An 18,591-nucleotide genomic window follows, 5' to 3' on the forward strand; every position below is an offset into this window, starting at 1 on the left:
AACAGCTCTGCCATCCTTGATACAGAGAGAGAAATTAAGTCACCCTGAGGGTTAAATAAGGAATATATGTGGGATAGTGACCTGAGCAAAGCACAACTGAGCACTTCAGTCTCTGTTTTCTACTCAGACCATACTGATGAATATTTTTTGTACAGCCGTAAGAGTTACCAAGAGCTGACTTCACTTGTCACAGCCAGAGCTGAGTTTGCACTGGGACCTGTGGGATCCTGTAGTAAAAGCACAGATAATCTGTTTTACCAAAAAGTTTAGCGGAAGGGTTTTGTTTCCAATCAAATATTTTTGAGTCTTCTTGGAGGGTCTTACAGAAGGAGTGGGAGGAAGTGACTCTTTGAATGTGTAGGAATTCTTTATTATAGGCACTGGCAAGGCATTTGGCTCTGGATTAGATATATCTGATCTTGTACTTGTTTTGGTCATGAATCAATATCTTGATTTCTCATCCAGAGCTTGCAACTTGTATATAATTATTTTGCCATGCCCTGTGAAACAAAAGCCTGAGAATTGTCCCAAAACAAGAGATTTTTCCAAGTCGGTTTGGATGAGGTGGCCAAGCCTGACTCACCATCGGTGCTACCACTGCTCACACTGGCTGGGACCTGAGGAGCAGCCTGGCTTTCTGTGAGCCTGTGCCGACCGAACACACGAGAATCTCTTGCTGAGCTTATCCAGCAACAGACCACTAAGCAGTTTTAAGCAGGGGGGAAAAAGAAATGGAAACATGAAGAATCTCTACATCATAAATCAACACCCGGGGAGCTGGAACAGGTTTTCCCTTGGGGTGTCCTGTGTACCACAAACACAGGCTTAGCGCCCAAGGCTTCTGGGAATCAGGGTACCCCAGTGCTCACTCCCACACAGGTTTCCATGGCGCAAGACTGACCTCCAGTGGCACTGACTAGTGTGGTTGGGCTGTAAATCTGGGGAGGCTGTGTACAAATGCTCTGAAGAGGCCACACGTTCAGATTTCAGGGCAGGTATTTGCTCCTTGCCTTCTTCAGACCTTTCCAGCATAAACACAGACGTTGGGGACAGTCTCCTGCTGAGCTGGTAAATGCAACGTGGTTCAACTGAGGTAGAAAATTCTAAAAATGTTCTCATGAAATAGGAAGGAAATATCCCATCTATGGCTTCGCTACCTGCAGACCAAAGTGATGAGAGAGAAAGGGGCAAAAGAGAAAGGGAAGAACCTGAAGCTCTTGGGGCAGAGTGAATTTCATTCTGCAAATGAAATTGTGCTGCCTGCATTTGAGGTACTTAACCCTAGGATACTGCAGCTCTGCCTCTGCAGGGTGAGGGGGGAAACACATCCCAGTTTAACCTGTGGTTCTACTTTCCAGGGTGGCAAGTTGCTGGGAAGAAGTGCTCACCCGAATGAGGATGAACCATCTGCATCATCATTTAGGCTTTCCTTCCTCTCCAGAAACCACAGACATCTTCTAATGGTAGAATTACAGCTCTTGATTCCTCTAAAACTGACACTGAGCCTTCCCTTTTTTATTGCTGGTGGGAGTTCAGGTCCCCCTGTGTCTTTGTAGAGGGCTTCCTTGTGTTTCACATGTCCTCAACACCGTTCTGTCGGTGGCTCTCACTGACAGCACTTTCCTCATTGTGTGAATACAGATCTCTCCTCATTCTTAGTGCAGCACCCAGCTTCTACCAGAGAGGAGTCACTTGGTGGATTTAGGAAGAGGTGTTCTGGCTGGATGATAGCTACTAGACCTCCTACAGAAAGAAGAAGGTATTTCCTCTGCCAGTCGAGGACTTCTGTGGTTGGTAAGACCAGCAATGCAGCAATAATTTATCTGTGAGAAGGTGAGGAACCTGTCAGCTGCTAGAGATAGATCCTGATCCTGATTTCCAAAGGAAACCTGGCATCCCAGGCTAAGGAGAGGATACGGCATGAGGGGCTGCCTTGGATCTAGTTCAGCTGGTGCATTTTTGTCTCAGAGTGGATTTCCAAGGAGAAACCTGTCATTGGTGTAGGACTTTTGGGCACCCAGAGCTGCATTAACCAAGAGAGATCTTTGACCTCCCACTTGTGTAAGTCATCAGAGGTCATCCTGGACTGAGTATATCCAGTGTTCAGGCTCAGTATGGCTCAGATTTGTACCCAGGACAGATTCCAATCATAGGCTCTGAACTGAGGCACTTTTTCCCTATCAGAATATGGAAAGAGGAGGTGGAAAAGTTGCAGTGCCCTTGGCATCTGCACAAGAGAAGCATTCACCTGGTGATTTATACTGATGGCTGTTGTGGAGCTCAGGGGTTGTGGTGAACTTGGACAGGCTGCAAAACAGAGAGATGAAATGCCTCACTGAAAAAGAACAGCAGGAGCTGGGAGCAACTGGGAGAGGTCTCTGGAGGGAGCAGGGCAGGCACAGCTGAGCTGCCTTTCCCAAAGCCTACTTAGCATAGGCCAAGGCCCTCATTTACTATTGACTGGAGGGATGTTTTACAAGTGCCACTTCTGGTTTAGAGAGATATGAAATCTGTCTGTAATTAAGTTAATTTGGAGTTCAACATGGGCAAAGATAATGAGCTGAAAATAACAAAACAAAAAATAAGGGAAGGTGTTGCTAAGGAACAAATCTTTTGCATTAAATCCTCTCCCCTCCCCAATCAAATAAACAATTTTTAGGATCTGGATGGCTGAGTGATGGGGCAGACAGAGCACAGGCACGGAAATGACTGCTAGATCAAGAGTTCAGAATAATAGTGGAAGTACGAGGAGGGGTGTGGCTTGGAGAACTGAGAAAGGCAAAAAGGGTGACAGCTGTGGCCAGTACAGTTTAGGAGCAGAGCAGTGGCTTTGGGATCAGCAGAGTGGTGTCCTGCACCTGACTTACCCCTCGTTTGAGGGAACCCCCCCCAATGCCCTGAGCCTCTGTGGGGAAGTGCTCCGAGATATGGACATATGGACTGGCCACCACCACATCTTGCTTATCAAAGACCAGCAAACAGCCCCTCTCAAAGCACAAGGCTTTTAACTTCTCCAGTGTTTGACCCTGGTGAGAATTCCCACTGGAGTCAAGCATCAGGGTGGAAGCTTAAGATTGGTTCTCCTTGGCTTTTAGAAATGGGGTAAAATACAGTATGTTCAAGCCAAAAGGAGGATGGAAGAGAGGTCCACAGAAAGGACCAGAATATTTAACAGCCTGCAAAGCATAAGTAAATAGACAAGTTATTATCAATGAGTTTGTTTGAATTTGACAGAGCTTTCCTGCAAACATGGGGGAGGGAAGGAGGGTGAAGAATCCCCTGCCAGGGTGAGCTGTAATAAAGGACCTGCTGTTTTCTGATTCTCACTCTCTGTGAAAATTGAAAAGGTTAGCCAGGTAATTGAAATCGGGACTGGAATACAAATAACGGTGTGAAAACCCTACAGCTGGCAAATAAAGTTGCAGGGAAAAGACTCAATCCTCAGTGGAATTTCTTAGCAGCAAAAAGCTGGATGGATGGAGAGAAGAGATGATTTTCAATATACCTGTTCCTCCTGGGAGGGAAGATAGGGAATGAGATGAGACCGGAAGCAACCAGACTGAGACTAACACTCATATGAGTGTTCCTTGCTGTTAACGCAAGAGACACACGAAAACTGGGGTGTGCTGAGGCTGAATCAGTCCTTGCTGCCTCTTGGAGGAGTGCAGTGGGTTTGCTGGGATTTGTTAGGCTGCCATGTGAGCCCCAGCTTTGGGACTGGTTAGTGTTATAAGCAGAGAGAGCCAGCTCCACGACTCAGCCGCTCGTCTTGGGACTGGGATACACAACCAGAGCAGATGGATCTGGGCCAGTGTCAACTGCTGCTCGTCTTTGTTACATGCAGGAGCACAAGCTGGTTTCATCACTTTAAGCTACGAGTGTGCTGCTGTGTCTCAGTTCCAATGGAGGGTCCTGCCAGTGCTGCTGAAATGGAAATTTGTATGTGCTGCTGTTTCTGTGGTTTGTTTTTCTGCGGGAGCAGGTAACGAGCTGGGAGGAAACAGTGGTGCAGGGCTTAGGGGAAGCTGAGTTTTGTGGTAGTAACCAGGTTTGTTCACACTCAAAAAACCCCTCTGCATGCAGGATTTGCCTACCACTAAGCCAGCTAACAAACCCCAGTACATGCTTAAATAAACATGGTCAAATATACCTCCAGGTTCCTGCGTTAGTGCTTTGTTTCCTTCCTCCCAGAGAGTCTGGTGAGTTATTCTGTTTCCCAAAACTGTGACTCTTGTACTTTTTTGCTGCAGTTGCTCTGTGCCGCCCAACCCACCTGCACTGCAGTAAAGAAAATACTTCTTTTTGGAGACTTTCCATTGAGTTCAGGCAGCTGTTTAGCACGTTCTCTGTCAGGACAGATCTTCCTGCCCTTGTCATCTCCTACAGAAGCAAAGGAAAGAAAACTGAAATGTTGCAAACAAATGCTGCAAATTCTACATGTGCTAGAGCTTTGTTGGAATTTCTCTGCCTTTTCAGTGTATCCCAGGTGTCCCAGAGGCACCTGCCCCAGAGCAGTGAACAAAGTGGTAGGTGAGCCCCTGAGGATGCTGTTCTCCCAGTGTTTAGTGGTGATTTAGCTGTGAGCCATTTGCTTTGCTCATTTGGAGCATGATTTTCACAGTGAGTCATTTCTAAGGGAGTCTCTTGGGTTCTGAAGAAATGAAACAAATTGAAAGGGTCTGATAAACATACCTGCTCTGCAACAAAGAACACACAGAACTCCAAGGTGACTTGTACCTTGTTGCCTGGCTGTGTTTTTCAGCTGCAGAAGATGTGCATAAAAACTACCTGTAAAACACCTAAAGTAAATGACTGAAATAGGTCAGATAAATTGGTTTTAGAGCAGCTTCTCTCCCCCCTCATTTGTCTAGAAAAAGAATACAGATTTCCTCTGATGGAGATCAATTTGAAGACATCTGAGTCAAAGGGTCTGCTGGAAAATCCACCTCTAGCCACAAAAATCCAACAGAAGCCTGTTCCTCTGGGAAGGAACTTGCTGCAATTCATAAAATAGTGTAAGAGGAGGATGCAAGAAAAAAGTTATTTGGGCTTTTACCATAAACACCTCAGTATTTCATTCACGAATTAGCATCCCAGCAGGAAGCAAATTATTCCAACAGCTCCCATACACCTAAAATTAATCCTTCTCTAAAAATTAAGTGGATTTAAGATACTTTGCCTTAAAAACATCAGCTACAGCTTTTCAGGTTTTCACAAAGTCTAGACAGTAACAGAAAGTTTTCTGGTGGCAAATGAGCTTAGCTCTGTGTCTCGGGTATGACCAAAGCAGGCTGTTGACTACCCAGAATGTAAATGGAAAGAAATATGGAAGAAAATCAACAACCCTTCTTTCTCTTGGAGAGGGTCTTACTTTATGGTCCACTTTGTACATGGCAAATTCCTTTTCAGAGTCAGGGAATTGTGCAAAAGATGCTCACTGTATTTTGGTGAGTGATAACCTACCCTAACAACCTCAAAAGTGTTTTTTCCCAGGCAGGGAATCCTGCAGGGGACAGATTGGGCAGTTTGCTGCAGTTTCTTTGCAAACTCTTTTAATCCTCAGCTCACTCTGAAGGACATTTACCATCATTGCATTGACTTGGACTAAATTCTAAACCCAAATTTTAATCCTTGCAAGAGCTTGTTTAATTTCTTGTTCTTTCCCCTTTTTCTTCCTCAGTTTGTATACGGAAAGAAAAAGTCCAGATTATCATTCTGCTTTCATTATCATATTCCTCCTTGCATTAATATCCATTTGATATGGAAATGGCACAGCTCAGCAATTTGCTAGTTTGTGGAAAAAGAAACCTCAGTGGGGAAAATACTAGCAAGTGTCATAATGAACAGCAGAGAAAATGAGACAACTGTGAAAAACACAGAGGGAGAGCAGATCTGGCTGTTCCACAGCCTGGGAAGCAGCAGTTTTTGCTTTGGGACCCTCTCCTGGCCATGCCAACTGTGCTGCCCAGTTTTTAACCTCCTCCCCTATAGGAGCAGTTGTGCAGAGCCCTTGGATGAGCTCTGAGATGTGCAGAGCCACAAGTTCCATGGGGATTAGTGCTGGTTTTGTGCAAATATACCAGCTGAAATATGAGGGGTTTTTTAAGTACTGTGACTTGTAATGAGTCCTTGGTGTCCTGTGCCTGGTGCTGGCTGAACATCTGGGGAATCTCCATCTCCTGCTGCTCACATGAAATCAGAGGGAAAAACAGCAAGTGTGAGGATTTCTGGAGGATGGACCAGGCTTAGGAAGACAGACTTTAGTACATTTATTTTCATTTTACATACAGATACAGATAAGCATCTCTGCAGCTGAAGTGTACATTTAGTTTTACTGATAAGCTGTGGTTTAAACACTTTAAAACACAGTGGTGTTCGAAAACTCTTCAAATAAACTTAGCAGAACTGCCCACTTGCTGTTCATGGTGTTTTTTCCAACTGAACCTGGTGTTAGATCTGAGCATCACTCACTGGCAAAGAACACAATTCTTCTCCCCTTTGAGTGCTTCCTTGCAGCACATTTCAGACCCTCCACATCTTGTTCACACTTTCTGTTCCCACACTTGCATGTTTCCCAGAGGGAAACAGAAGCAGAGAAATAAATCAATAGACATGGAGTCACGCTTGATTTCAAATAAATACAGTTTTATCTTTGGGGGAAAGAGAGTTGTTCTTTCTGGCACCACTTCGGGGGAAAGAGAGTTGTTCTTAATTTTTGTGCAACAGGATTTTTTCTCAGCCAGTTGCCAACATTTTTCAGCACTTGGCTACGAAAGCTCCTTAATGTATAAATAAAGGAAAAGCATCAGCTTTCCTGACATCTCTATCCATCTTCCTGGTTTTTTCATCATTGGATGCAGCTTTCAAAATGCAGGAGGTAAATATCAGAGCAGAGTGATAAATAACTCAAGCACTGACCTTTTGGGAAGAAAAGCCTCCAGTGGACATCGACTACATTTAGGGACAAGGTGCCTCAACTATTTTCTAGAGATTCTCCTTCAGGAATGAGGGAGTACAGAGCTGTGCAGTCACAGGGAATTTAACTCGGAGTCTCCAGTTAGTCCACGTTTTTTTCACTGCATTTATTTTATTTTTAGCAGAATTCAGAGGAGTTTTGACATGTCTCTCCCAATAACACTTTCACAGAAGGTTTGGTTTGGTGCAAGACTAAATGTTTTCAGCTTCGATTTTGGTATTTGGCCAAAAAAGCTGAGTAATTTTTGCTTATGAGTATCACTTCTTTTGACTGACAACAAATTAAATGTGATAAAAAATGCTTTGAGGACAAAAAGAAAAAAATTTCAGAACCAGGTGAGTTCCTGATGATTTGCTTCTCACTACTTCTCTTCTAAAATTTCTTCATCCACATGCATTCCTCCCACCTCTGCTTCCCCTTCCTCACAAAACCCTTTTGTCTTCCCTTGGGACAGAAACGTGGCCATTTTATTTAAGACCACATGAAATCTTCATCCTCCAGCTTCACCCCAACCCTTGTCTGCAGGTCTGTGTGCTCATCTGCGAGTCACGGGATGCATTTTTCAACCCTGAGCTTTGCAGCCAAAGGTTGGGATTCTCCCATGAAGAGAGGAGAGGGCGGCATCACTCGTGGATGGCTCTCACTCATGGGTGGCCCTCTGTGCACCAACACAAGCTGCTGTCTCATCCTGAATGCATTACAGGTGTTCAGAGAGCCACAAAACCTTGCAGAGGAGTGTCTCCACCCCACGCTGGATGTGTGGCTATGTCAAGCTGCAGCGTCTCCTCCCCGCTTTGGCTATCTCTAGGACAGCTTTCACACAGCTGGGACACAGAAACCCCTGGGCTCAGTGAGGGATCTGCCCAAGGGAGGCACAGGGTGTGGGAGGAAATCCAGCAGAGCCACTGCCCAGGTGGTCCCCAGGTGGGATCTCAGAGCTTGGAGCCCTGCGCAGGCAGGAGAACAGGGACAGGGGCAGCCCACAGGCAGCAAGGCACCACTGGCATGGACTGTCCAGAGGGAAAACACGCTGTAATCTCTGGCAGAGGGAAAAATAATGCAAAATTTCTGCTTAGAAATGTAAATGTCACTGGTAAAATGCAAGTGTCCACTTGGGGGTGGCAAAGCATTTCAGCTGTGTCTTGAGGGAGCAGGAATGGCCTTTTCTCTGCAGGCTTTGCGTGTGGCTCTTCCCCTCTGCAAGGCTTGTTTCTCAAGATTGCAGCTGGTAAAAAGGGTCTGAAAACATTCCCCTTATGCTCCAGGAAAAGGTGACTCTCCAGCATGAGTCTCTCACCTTCAAGCCCCACAGTGAGAATCAAACAGAAAACTTCGGGGCAAACAAAATAAGAGGCCATGGTAACTGAGCCTTGGTAGGAAATGCCATCTGGGTCCCCAGTGACCAGAATGGAAAATGTCTTTATGCATACAGTATATCATCTTTCAGGAACTAATGTTCTTATTTGCTGGGATAACTCTGTGTTCTCTGACTGTGTAAGTAGCCTCCAGTCCCCTGGTGACACTCATGCAATGATTCTCTGTGGCAGTGCGTGCCAAGCCTGAGCCCAGTGTGGGGACTAAACCCAGCCCTGTGCCACGATGCACATGGGAGGCATTTCCCTGAAACAAAGTGAACAGGCTTTGAAACCTGTGAGACAGAATTCTACAAAATTCTTTATCACGTAATGGACTCCCCCGAACTCCCTTGGCAAAATTCTATAGGGCCCTGTCTCTGCAGTGAGCAGAGCCCAGGAATTTGTCAGCTTGGACGTGAGTGTACTGCCTTTAGGATCTGTTTGCACTACTGGGACACAGGAAAGTTTTTCAGACCTTATATTGTGCTTTGTGGAAAAAACTGAATTTAGTAGATGCAATATCACTGCAAAACTCCCCATTTTATTGCCCATGCATCAGGTTTGTCCCAGTCCCCTCTGTTGTGGATGCTGTCCAGGCTCCTTCCTGGTGATTGCTAACCCATGTAGATCTCTGACTTCTTGCAATCCACATGGTATAGGAGGAGTGAAGTCTGCTGAAGCACAACCACAGGGCTTCACTGGTGGAGACAACACATAAATATCCAAAGGTGAAGTAATGATAAGAAGCTCAGAAAGCAAAAGTTTGCTTTACACTTATTGGCTCCCTGGTTCTTCTGTCCCAGAAATAGCCATTGCTGGTGTTTATCAGCCAGCTCTGAGCTGCTCTCATTCCTGTTTGCTAATGTTTAACAGGGGAGGTTTGCAACAGCCATACCCTCAAGAAGGTCATGGCAGAGGGAAGTGGGACTGGCTTACCCAAACCTAGATGTGGGTAGACAAGGATTATGCAGAAAGTTGTCCCATTTCAAAATAAGTAAAAACTGATGGTTAGGTTGCTGCACAAAAAGCCATTTGCTAAGACTTTGCTAAGCTGATTCTCTCCCCCATGCTGGCAACACTGGGAGTTTCTCACCTTTTAAAGCAGCTCTTTGCTGGCACAGCCTGCAGTGAACAAACTCAGATTTCCAGCCCTCGCATCAGCTTGGGGGTAATACAGGGCTTCCCTAACACATCCTAAATACAGTCTTCTCCGTCATCCATTCAATGGGACACCTCCTGAGCTCGCTGAAATCAGTCTTTTAGGAAGGTCTCTTCTAGTTTAGTTTCTCAAAGTAATTTTCTTAACCTTCTCTCTCGCCTGGTTCACAACATGGAAAGTCACAGGCCAGTGGAGAGCTGAGAGCTGCTGACAGATGTCCTGTGTGTGCCAGGGAGACTTGTGTTTTCAGCAGAGTCCATGAGATTGTGATTCTCAATCACAAACGTGCTCTTCTGGGATGAAATCTTGCAAGTGGGATGTTTAGCGGCACAGTGCTTGCAGCAAGGAGAAATCACACTGAGAAAAGCCATCCTGAAGCGCTGGGACAGCAGGTTGTAAATTATGGGGTTTGTGGCAGAGCTCAGGTAGAAGAAAACACCTGGGAGAACAAGGGGGGGGGGGAGAGAGAGACACATTTATGTGTGAAACAATGTCAGAAGAGGAAAATCTCTTCCTTGCCTATACAGCTCCACCAAGCTTGGGTGCAGAGGGTAGAGACAGCAGCAGTGGAGCTCTGTTGCCTTCCTGGCACAGGCAGAGGGATGTCTCACCAAGGTTAGCTCAGGCACTGCAGCAAAAGGAAAGTGGGAGAGAATGTGAATTGGAGCTCACTCTCTCCAGCTGCTCAGGAACCAGCTCTCTTTTGAGCTGCCCTGACCTGCCTCCAGCACTGCCCTCATCCCCACAGCAGGGTTTGCCCAGCTGGTGCCCCATCAGAGCTGTCAGAGGATAACTTCCAGCCAGGGGAAGCTAATTTCCTACAACTCACCAGGACAATTGCACAAAATTGGATTTGTCTGAGCTGCCTAATGACCACATTCAGTGTTTTCCCGTGGCAGACTAAAGTAAGAGTCCTCTTTGAAAAGCCCTTCATTTTTTGGTTGGCAAGGCCATAAACATTTGGTTTCATTTCCTAGCTCTGAGCATCATGTAAGGCTCTTGTCTTGCATTCGGTAATGTTTCCTATTTGCCCCAGAGAACTTGTGGAGGATGCCGCCTGCTCCTGTGCACTTCTTAAAAGCAGCTGAATGACAGCAGTCTTTACTTCTGAACATTCCCAAGAATGAAAAGCAGCTAGTAATGATGCATGATATCCTTTTTTCCCCCCCTTTTACTCTTTGTGACAGACATAAAGACTTTTTATTCAGACACTGAATTTGGCAACATGTCCAGATCTTGAAAGCTGCAGAAAACTTGCCTGCAGTTTTTATTCAGGCACTATTCTCATCACTGCCCAGCAAACCTCAAGAAGGTTTTCCATGCAAGTCTCATGTCCCCTACAAAATAAATGACTACAAATTACAAGTAAACCACTCATAAATACTTTTCTTTTTTGCCAGTCTCTGTGCAAGTGGAAGAAGAAAGCTTTACCTGACACCACATGAATTAAGTTGAACGTATTGGCCAAAGGCTCAGTCCATTCCACAACAAAGCTGAAGAAAAGCCGGTCTATATGGAATGGAGCCCAGCAAATGGCAAAAACTATCACAAGGACAACTGGCATGGAGAAAGGGGAGAAAGAAACAGGTCAGTAATGGGAGGATAAGGTTTACCAGCCTGCACAGGACAGGGAGTTCAGAAGGCTGGGTGGGAGACTTAATATACAAATTTTATTCATGGTTTCAAAACTTTTGCCATAATTTCTGTCTTACCATTACCAACAAAAAGAGCAATCTTTCCACTAATTTCTGTATTGGATAACCCAATGCATGTCCACAGAGTGACATTCAAACAGAGCAGGAAACAGCCAGGCAATGTTGGGGTATATATGGAGCCCAAATATATTCCAGGCTCAGAAAACCAGGCTGGCTTCAAAGTACAGTTTCTTGGTTCAGACAGTGACTTAAACTGTCTTAAAGAATAATGTTGTTGCAGGAAATATTGAAGGTGGTTTCTGTTTGCTGCATAAACACCATCTCAGTAGCAAGGTGATCTCTGCCTTAAAGACAGCTCCAAATTAGGAGGTGATGTGAGCGCTTTCAGGGTGATTGGAGCATAAATTCTCTTGAGTGTTACACAATGTGCAAGTCTGGTTAGGTCCAGCTTTTCTTTGGGGTGGTTAAGTCAGCAGTAGGTGATGCACTTGGCCTGGCAGGACTGTCTCAAGAAAAGATAGCTGAGAGGGGACCTCATCCCTGTCTGTCCCTGTCTGCAGGGAGGTGTCAGAGGAAGGATGCACCAGGCTCTGCCCCGTGGGGCCCAGCAATAGGACAGGAACTGATGCCCAGGAAGTTCCACCTGAACATGAGGCAGAACTTCTTTACTGTGCAGCAACCCCACACTGGAACAGGTTGTCCAGAGAGGATGTGGATTGTCCCTCGCTGGACATATTCCAGAAAAATCTGGACACAATCCTGTGCTCTGGGATGACCCTGCTTGAGCAGGGAGGTTGGACCAGTGGGTCCACTGTGGTCCCTTCCAACCTGAACCATTCTGGGATTCCTGCTCATGAGCAGAGCTCGTGGTGTAATGAAAAACAGATGCATATTCTGTAAAAATGTACAAGATAAACTATTTGAAACAAAAGGATCCTCGCTGGAGGGCTGCAAGAGCCAGTTTGGAGTGAGGGATTTTGGAGAATTGCTGTGCAAGCACCTGCCATGTAGGTTTGCTCAACTTCCTCTTGTGTTGGGGAGGAAAATTGGCTTTCTGAGTCTTTTGGTGGTTACCCTTGCTGCTGCATCCTGTAAGTTCAGATAAAACAGCAATAAGTTGGTGTTTTGTTTTGTTTTGGGGTTTTTTTTTTGTTTGTTTGGGGTTTTTTTTGTTGTTTTTTAACAGCTACTCATCTCATAACTCTTGTATCCAATAAACTTGCTCGATACCTTTCAGGATCTGGTCACACTCCTGTCTATGGTAAATAAAACATAGAAGGACTCACTACTTACACAGCATCTTGGTGACTGATTTCCTGGATGGTCTCTGAACATTCACAGCCATTTCCTCCACTTCCAGAGATTCATCTCCTTTCAACTGGCAAAAGGGGGGAAACCAAAGGACGGTTTAGACAAGAGAGCACATCCCCTCCAGACATAGTCTGTTCGATATTTTGATAGATGTAGTTTGAGAAAGCAAAATTTGGGGCCACTCAGGACTCACTGAAAAAAAATCTACATTTAAATTTTGGTTTTTGACTAGAAAAATGTGGAAGCTTTAGGTTCAAAACAATCTGCAGATTGTTAGGTTCAAAACAATCTGCAGATTTTATGAGTCTGAACCTGTGTATTTACAGCAAATTTATCTTTCCCTTCCCCACTTACCTTTTCTCATTGAGTCAACATTTGGTTCACAGTTTATGTTCAATTCCAACAGTATTTTGCGAGGCATTATCTTCTCTTCTAGCAAAATATTGTTTGTTTGTTTATTTTCCTAAAAGTGTTCCCCACAATTAAGCACAAACCAATGATCCAAAAAATACCCAGTAAGGCCTCAGTACAACACAGCTGTAATCATTGGAAAAAATCCTGTAGAATTCAAGGGTGTTTGTTTCATGCCCTGAGTGCTGGGGATAGTTGATATTCAACCCATCTAATGAACAAACCCCAGAAATGCTGCCTTGCAGACAGGCAGCGTGCATGGTACACACAGATTTACCCACAGACTACTCAGGTACAACAAGGAGAGGTTTTTCTCCCACAGATTTTCCTGGACTTCTAAAAAATGGGCATAAAGAGCAATAGTCTGATCCTCCCTGAAATCCTTCCCCAATAGGTTTATGGTGAGAGCACTGGTGCTTTGGTGACAAAAAGATCAGGTCTAGAAAAATAGGACAATTGATTTGAACACCAAAGAAATCATGTCTGGAAAGTCCATATTCGTCCCCAGCTTCCTGCAGTGGGAACTCCTGATCAGCCAACAGCTTTGGCTGTTTTCAGCTGAGAGAAACTGGAAACAAAACTTTTAATTACACGAGACGATATCAGGAATGAGGGAAAAGACAGAAATCCTGTGGATTTGTAAAAACCTCATGAAAACATGCTAGTTGTGCCATTTGCCTTTTACACTGTGACTTTGCTTTCTGATTTCTGATTAATAACACTTTTCTGTAAGGATGATGAAATGAGTCCTTCTTGCAATGCTCCCTTTATTCTATTTATAAAAGGAAAAAACATGTAAATGGAATTATAGTCAATTATAGTGCCATTCAGCCTCTCGTGTTTTACATTATTCCCCTTGTAACTTTTAGTCATAGCCACAGTTGCTTGAGGAAAAGACTCAGTTGATTTGGAACACATCTAGTGATAAATGATCAGATTTATTAAAACCCCTGGATTCCCTTCAGTGCTTTTCAGTCTCAACAGTAATCTATTCCAGGCATATTCCAAAGCCTCAGAGAGTACAGTGTGCTGATGCTGTAATAAACCAGAGACACATGTATCTTTATTTTTCACCTTCCGTTATTTTGATGATGCTGTAAGGCTCCTCTTTAGCCTCAAGTGATGAAGGTGTAACAAGTAAGAATAACTCAGCAGCTGCAGTTTAATAAAACAATGAATCATTAGAAACAGGGAGGGAAAAAAATAAATAAGTGAGTCTATGGCAAAGGTTGTAACTTGAGTTAATGCCAGTGGTTTGAGAGGGGTAGAACTCCAGCCCAGGTGGTGGTTACTTTTACATCACTGTGATGTATGAGGCTGTGTAGGTTTGAGAGGAATGTTACCCTTTCACTGCAAGAGAATTAAAAGTGACTGGAGCAAGAAGCTGAAAATTGGATTTTCCCCTCAGATCTTTATTAGCGACAGCATTTCATCCCAGAAGTCAAAAGGCAGAGTGAAATTAGGGTCTCACCTATCCCCAGACAAATCTAGTGAGGTTTGCAAAAGAACTGTTTTCTGTAATCTGCAAAAGCTGAACTCTTTTCTGTAAACTCTTTGGCCTGTCTGACACTAGTGGTGATCAAAGCTTCTCTCCAGCTGATGGAAAAATTGATATTTAAACCTGACAAGGCTTGTGCTAAAGCCTGCAGTCCTGCCTGATTAGGAGATTTGGCTGAAGCAGTTGCTGCTGAGCTGCAGCCTTGGTGTGCCCTTAACTCACCCCCACAGCAAAGGAGAGCTGGCCACTGGGACAAGGACTGCTGAACAACCTCCACGGAAAGGGGACAGGCTCTGGAAGAGCTGTGCTGGGCTCTGCAGAAATTAGCCAAAGGCAGTCACCATCCACAGATGATTCTGGGCTTTTGACAACTGGGCATTTGGGGGCTGAAATGGATTTTGATGATAAAATCTGGACCAGATGTGCTTTGCCTAGAATAAGTTGTCTTGCTTCAAAGACAGCTAAATTAAAATTGCCAGTGTGTATGTTATTATTAATATTATTATTATTATTATTACTGTTATTATTAATATTGCCAGTTACTGAGGGGATGAGAGACTAAGAGAAGAATTGGAACCTTGTGAGAAGAATCATCCAGCCTAGGCTGTCAGAAACCCTTGTTAAATAGAGCATAACTTTTAGACAAGCAGTGATCCACACCTATGCCTGTGTCCTTTTAGGAATCAGTTTGAAGGAAATGGGCACACGCTGAATCCTGCTGCAATGCAGACTTCTTCTGAAGCAATCCCAGCCCATCTCAATCAGTGTTCCAGGGATAAACTTCCACGAGCAGCTACTTCCCAATATTCTCATCTCCTCCCTCTCCCCTCCCTCCTCAGCTCTTTGGCTGTGGGTTGCAAGCAGTAGCCCAACAGCTGCACTGGGTTTGAAGAGCCTGGATGATTTAGGGATTTATCCTAAAGGTATCTGTGATTAGAACCCCATTAAAGAGGCAGCAGGAAGCTTCCACAATGAAGTCTAATGAGTTTACAGTGCAATGATCAGTGTCCTCTTCTTTACGCTGGTGCTGGACAGATCAATTGACCATAACATTGCAATATTAAGCCATCAGGCCTTAAAATTATACCCAAGTAGATAATGAGGTAATCAACCATTTCACAGTGAAAAAGACAAATGCATTTTTACAATTTTCAAGGAATTAAATTGTAAATTAACTCAGTTACCCTATGACCCATGTTTGCTGCCTTCTCACAGCTGCTTGGCAGGTCACCTGTTCCCTTCTGCATTGCGTCCTGAGACTCTCCTGCACTGGCAATGCTTGAGGGAGAAACTGGTGAGGAAATGCCCTTTCTACAAAGCCTGGTTGTGAAAAGGTTACGTCTCTGTTTGCTGAATTTGAGCTGTTGTACAAACTTTGGATCAACCCTGAGCTTTTCCACTACATTCTGTGAGTGATATGTGGCACTCACGAGACTGCAGGGTGTTGCTAAAGCCTCACAGGTTTCATCCTCTGTGAGTAGATAAGAAGTGTCTCCTCTTGGAAAATTATATAAATATACATCATTCTTCTATCACTTCTGTTGAAGAAATGAAATCATCTTGCCCAGTGCAGCTTGGAGATAATGCAGATCTAGCCAGGATGGATCCTGTTGAAATTTGGAAGTCTGAGCTGGATATACAGAAAAACAGAGGCACAAACAGTGAGCATTACTGTCCTTAGGAAAGACAGCTTGAACAATTGTGTGAATTTGCAGAAGTCCTGGGGGATCAGCCCTCATCTGGTACTGAGCTTCTCTTCTGGGATGGGTATAGGAATATCTGCTGCTGCAAATAGAAGTTATTGCAACCTTCAAGTTTTCTTTTTATTAATTCAGGGATTTATCTTTTTCTTTTTGTAACAACTCTATTTTCAACACCTTTCATTCCCTTCAGGTCTTATTTTGCAAAATATTCATTGACACTATGTAAAGACCCCTCAACAGCCTCCAGACACTGGGGATAGTTTAACCCATTCACTGCCTCGAGGATCTGCTCTGTGATACGGATTTCTGTCAGTTAATCCTTTTTTTTTTTTCCCCTGGGTAAGTAAAAATTTCTTCTGTGTAATTTCAGGGAACAGTAAATATCAGCCAGCCCAACAAAATTATATACACACCAGCAGAGATTTGGCTGAGTTTCTTGCACATTATTTAATAAGTTCATTCATCTCTGTTTCTTGCTATGGGATCAGACACATCTTTGTAAGCTTTAAGTTATATTCAGTGCTGTAAAACAGGATTTATATTGTCTAAATGTCTGTAACTTATGAGAAGAAGGCACTCATCAGGTCACTGGGATTAGCAGTGCATTTCAGTGTTGTGCTTCATAGTTTTATAACGCTGTGATCCTGATTGTTTTATCCACACATGTACATGATGGATACTTGGCAAAAGTAGTCTCACTTTCTGAAGAGAGAAGGAATATAAGCTCTAAGGTAGCCTGGTGAAACAAGGCTGTAGTTACATAAAGAAATGATTGCTGCATTTGCTAGCTGCAGCAAAAAGGTAACATTTTAGTTTATGAGAGCTTCGTGAGCTTTAACAAGTGAATATTATCACCAGCTGCAGGGAAGGAAAAGGAGAAAGTAACGCAATGGAAATTCTACAGTCACAAGAAAAGGGAAAACAAATAGGACACAAGATTCAATCACTATTCATCTTCTTTTTATTCTTTCCACATCTTCCTTTTGGTCCGTTTCTTTCTAGTCTCTACTGCAAAGGTGTAAATCTCTGGGAGGCTGGAATCAATCTAGAGACTTGGGTGTTTCATTAACATTCAGATGTGAGCAGAAGTGATGGTAAGTTTTTATAAGATTGGGGTAAATTATTCCCCAACATAGCTATATTAATTTCAGAATGGGATTGCACCAGAGAAGGAGCTGGATCTACTGTTTTCAGAGGTTTGAAACACTTTGGCTGTTTTGGGGAGAAAACAGATGGGCAAGAAAGAGGCGCAAAAGTCACTCGAAGCCACATATAGACACAAACACACAAGAACGAGCCAAGGAAACACTGAGCACAGTTGGAGAAGGACTTACTCTTAGCCCCATCAGATAGTACAGCACACTTATCACCCCCATGGGCAGCACATAGAAGAGGAAAGAGGTGATCTGGACAATACAGTTGTAGATCCAGAGGGGCATGACCACAGTGCAGGTGGCAGAGCCGGGGACCAGGGTGCCGTTGGGGAAATGCTGCAGCACGATGCCGTGAGTGCCCGTGTTGGGGAGGGCGAAGAGCACGGAGAGCACCCAGAGAGCCACGATGGTCCTGAGGGCGCGCTGGCGGGTGCTCTCCAGCTTGGCGCGGAAGGGGTGCAGGATGGCGATGTACCTCTCCACGCTGAGCGTGGTCACGCTGAGGATGGAGGCAAAGCACACGGTCTCGAAGAGCGCCGTCTTCAGGTAGCAGCCCACGCGCCCCAACAGGAAGGGGTAATTGCTCCACATCTCGTAGACTTCCAGAGGCATCCCAAAGAGCAGCACGAGCAGGTCCGAGACTGCCAGGCTGAACAGGTAATAGTTGGTCGGGGTCTTCATGTTCCGGTGCTTGAGGATTACGAGGCAAACCAAGAAGTTCCCCACCACCCCGACAATGAAGATCACGGAGTACACCAAAGCCATGGGCAGGAATAGGTGGCTCCTCCTGGGCCCACACAGGAAGGTTAAATAATCCTCAGTGCTGTTTAAGTACCCCCTGAGACGTTCTTCATGTAGAGCAAGGTGGTTTAACCAAGAGAAATTACTGACCCAGGCCATGGCTGGACCTGCTGAAATGTTTCACTGCTGAGGTTGGTTGTCCTTTCTGTTTCTCTGAGCAAGTTTGCTCACTTTTTGCAGAGATGGAAGGAGGGGTGTAGTTGCCTTGCCAGCCCTGATGCACAGAGGCACTGAGGATGTGAATGAGTGTGTTTGCCTGGCTCTGGGTAAGGTTTTGCTGCTCAACAGCTGTTCCCCTGCACAGAGCCCCTCAGCCAGAAAGCCCCTCCTTTCCCACATATTCATTGGCTCGCTACGTGCGTTAGATTATAGAGTGCAAAAAGAGGTTCCAGCCACTTGCATCAGCTGCTGTGGCTGATGCATTTACAGAGTCAGAAATGTGGGATTTAGGGAGCTGGGAATCTGAAATACAGGATACAAAACCAGCTGCAGGTTATTTGTATTTGCCAGAGGGGGGGAAAGCAGACCAGAAACACCCCCAAAACTCAGTCTAAACAGCTTTTACAAA

General features: G+C 44.7%; 1 protein-coding gene and 1 long non-coding RNA gene across 2 annotated transcripts in view; one reads left to right on the forward strand and one right to left on the reverse strand.

The window, feature by feature from the left end:
* Window positions 1-6,410, forward strand: part of LOC121657839 — a 160,249-nt gene extending 153,839 nt beyond the window's left edge. Inside the window, exon 6 of the long non-coding RNA XR_006013727.1 lies at window positions 1,359-6,410. This is a non-coding gene — a long non-coding RNA (uncharacterized LOC121657839). The remainder of the gene's footprint in view (window positions 1-1,358) is intronic.
* A 10,656-nt stretch (window positions 6,411-17,066) lies between these two features.
* On the reverse strand, window positions 17,067-18,353 carry LOC121657838 (neuromedin-U receptor 2-like). Its single transcript, XM_042013974.1, has one exon. It carries the CDS (start codon window positions 18,120-18,122, stop codon window positions 17,325-17,327), a length of 798 nt encoding a protein of 265 aa, XP_041869908.1. The 5' UTR covers window positions 18,123-18,353; the 3' UTR covers window positions 17,067-17,324.
* Window positions 18,354-18,591: the final 238 nt, after the last annotated feature.

The sequence above is a fragment of the Corvus kubaryi genome, unplaced genomic scaffold (assembly GCF_017639235.1).
Source record: "Corvus kubaryi isolate FWS band 111438036 unplaced genomic scaffold, C.kubaryi_AGA036_p1.0 split1-37374, whole genome shotgun sequence".
Classification (NCBI taxonomy): Eukaryota; Metazoa; Chordata; class Aves; order Passeriformes; family Corvidae; genus Corvus; species Corvus kubaryi.

Coding starts and splice junctions, on each gene's coding strand:
- LOC121657838 (XM_042013974.1), bottom strand. CDS start 18,122: ATGGCCTGGGTCAGTAATTTCTCTTGGTTAAACCACCTTGCTCTACAT.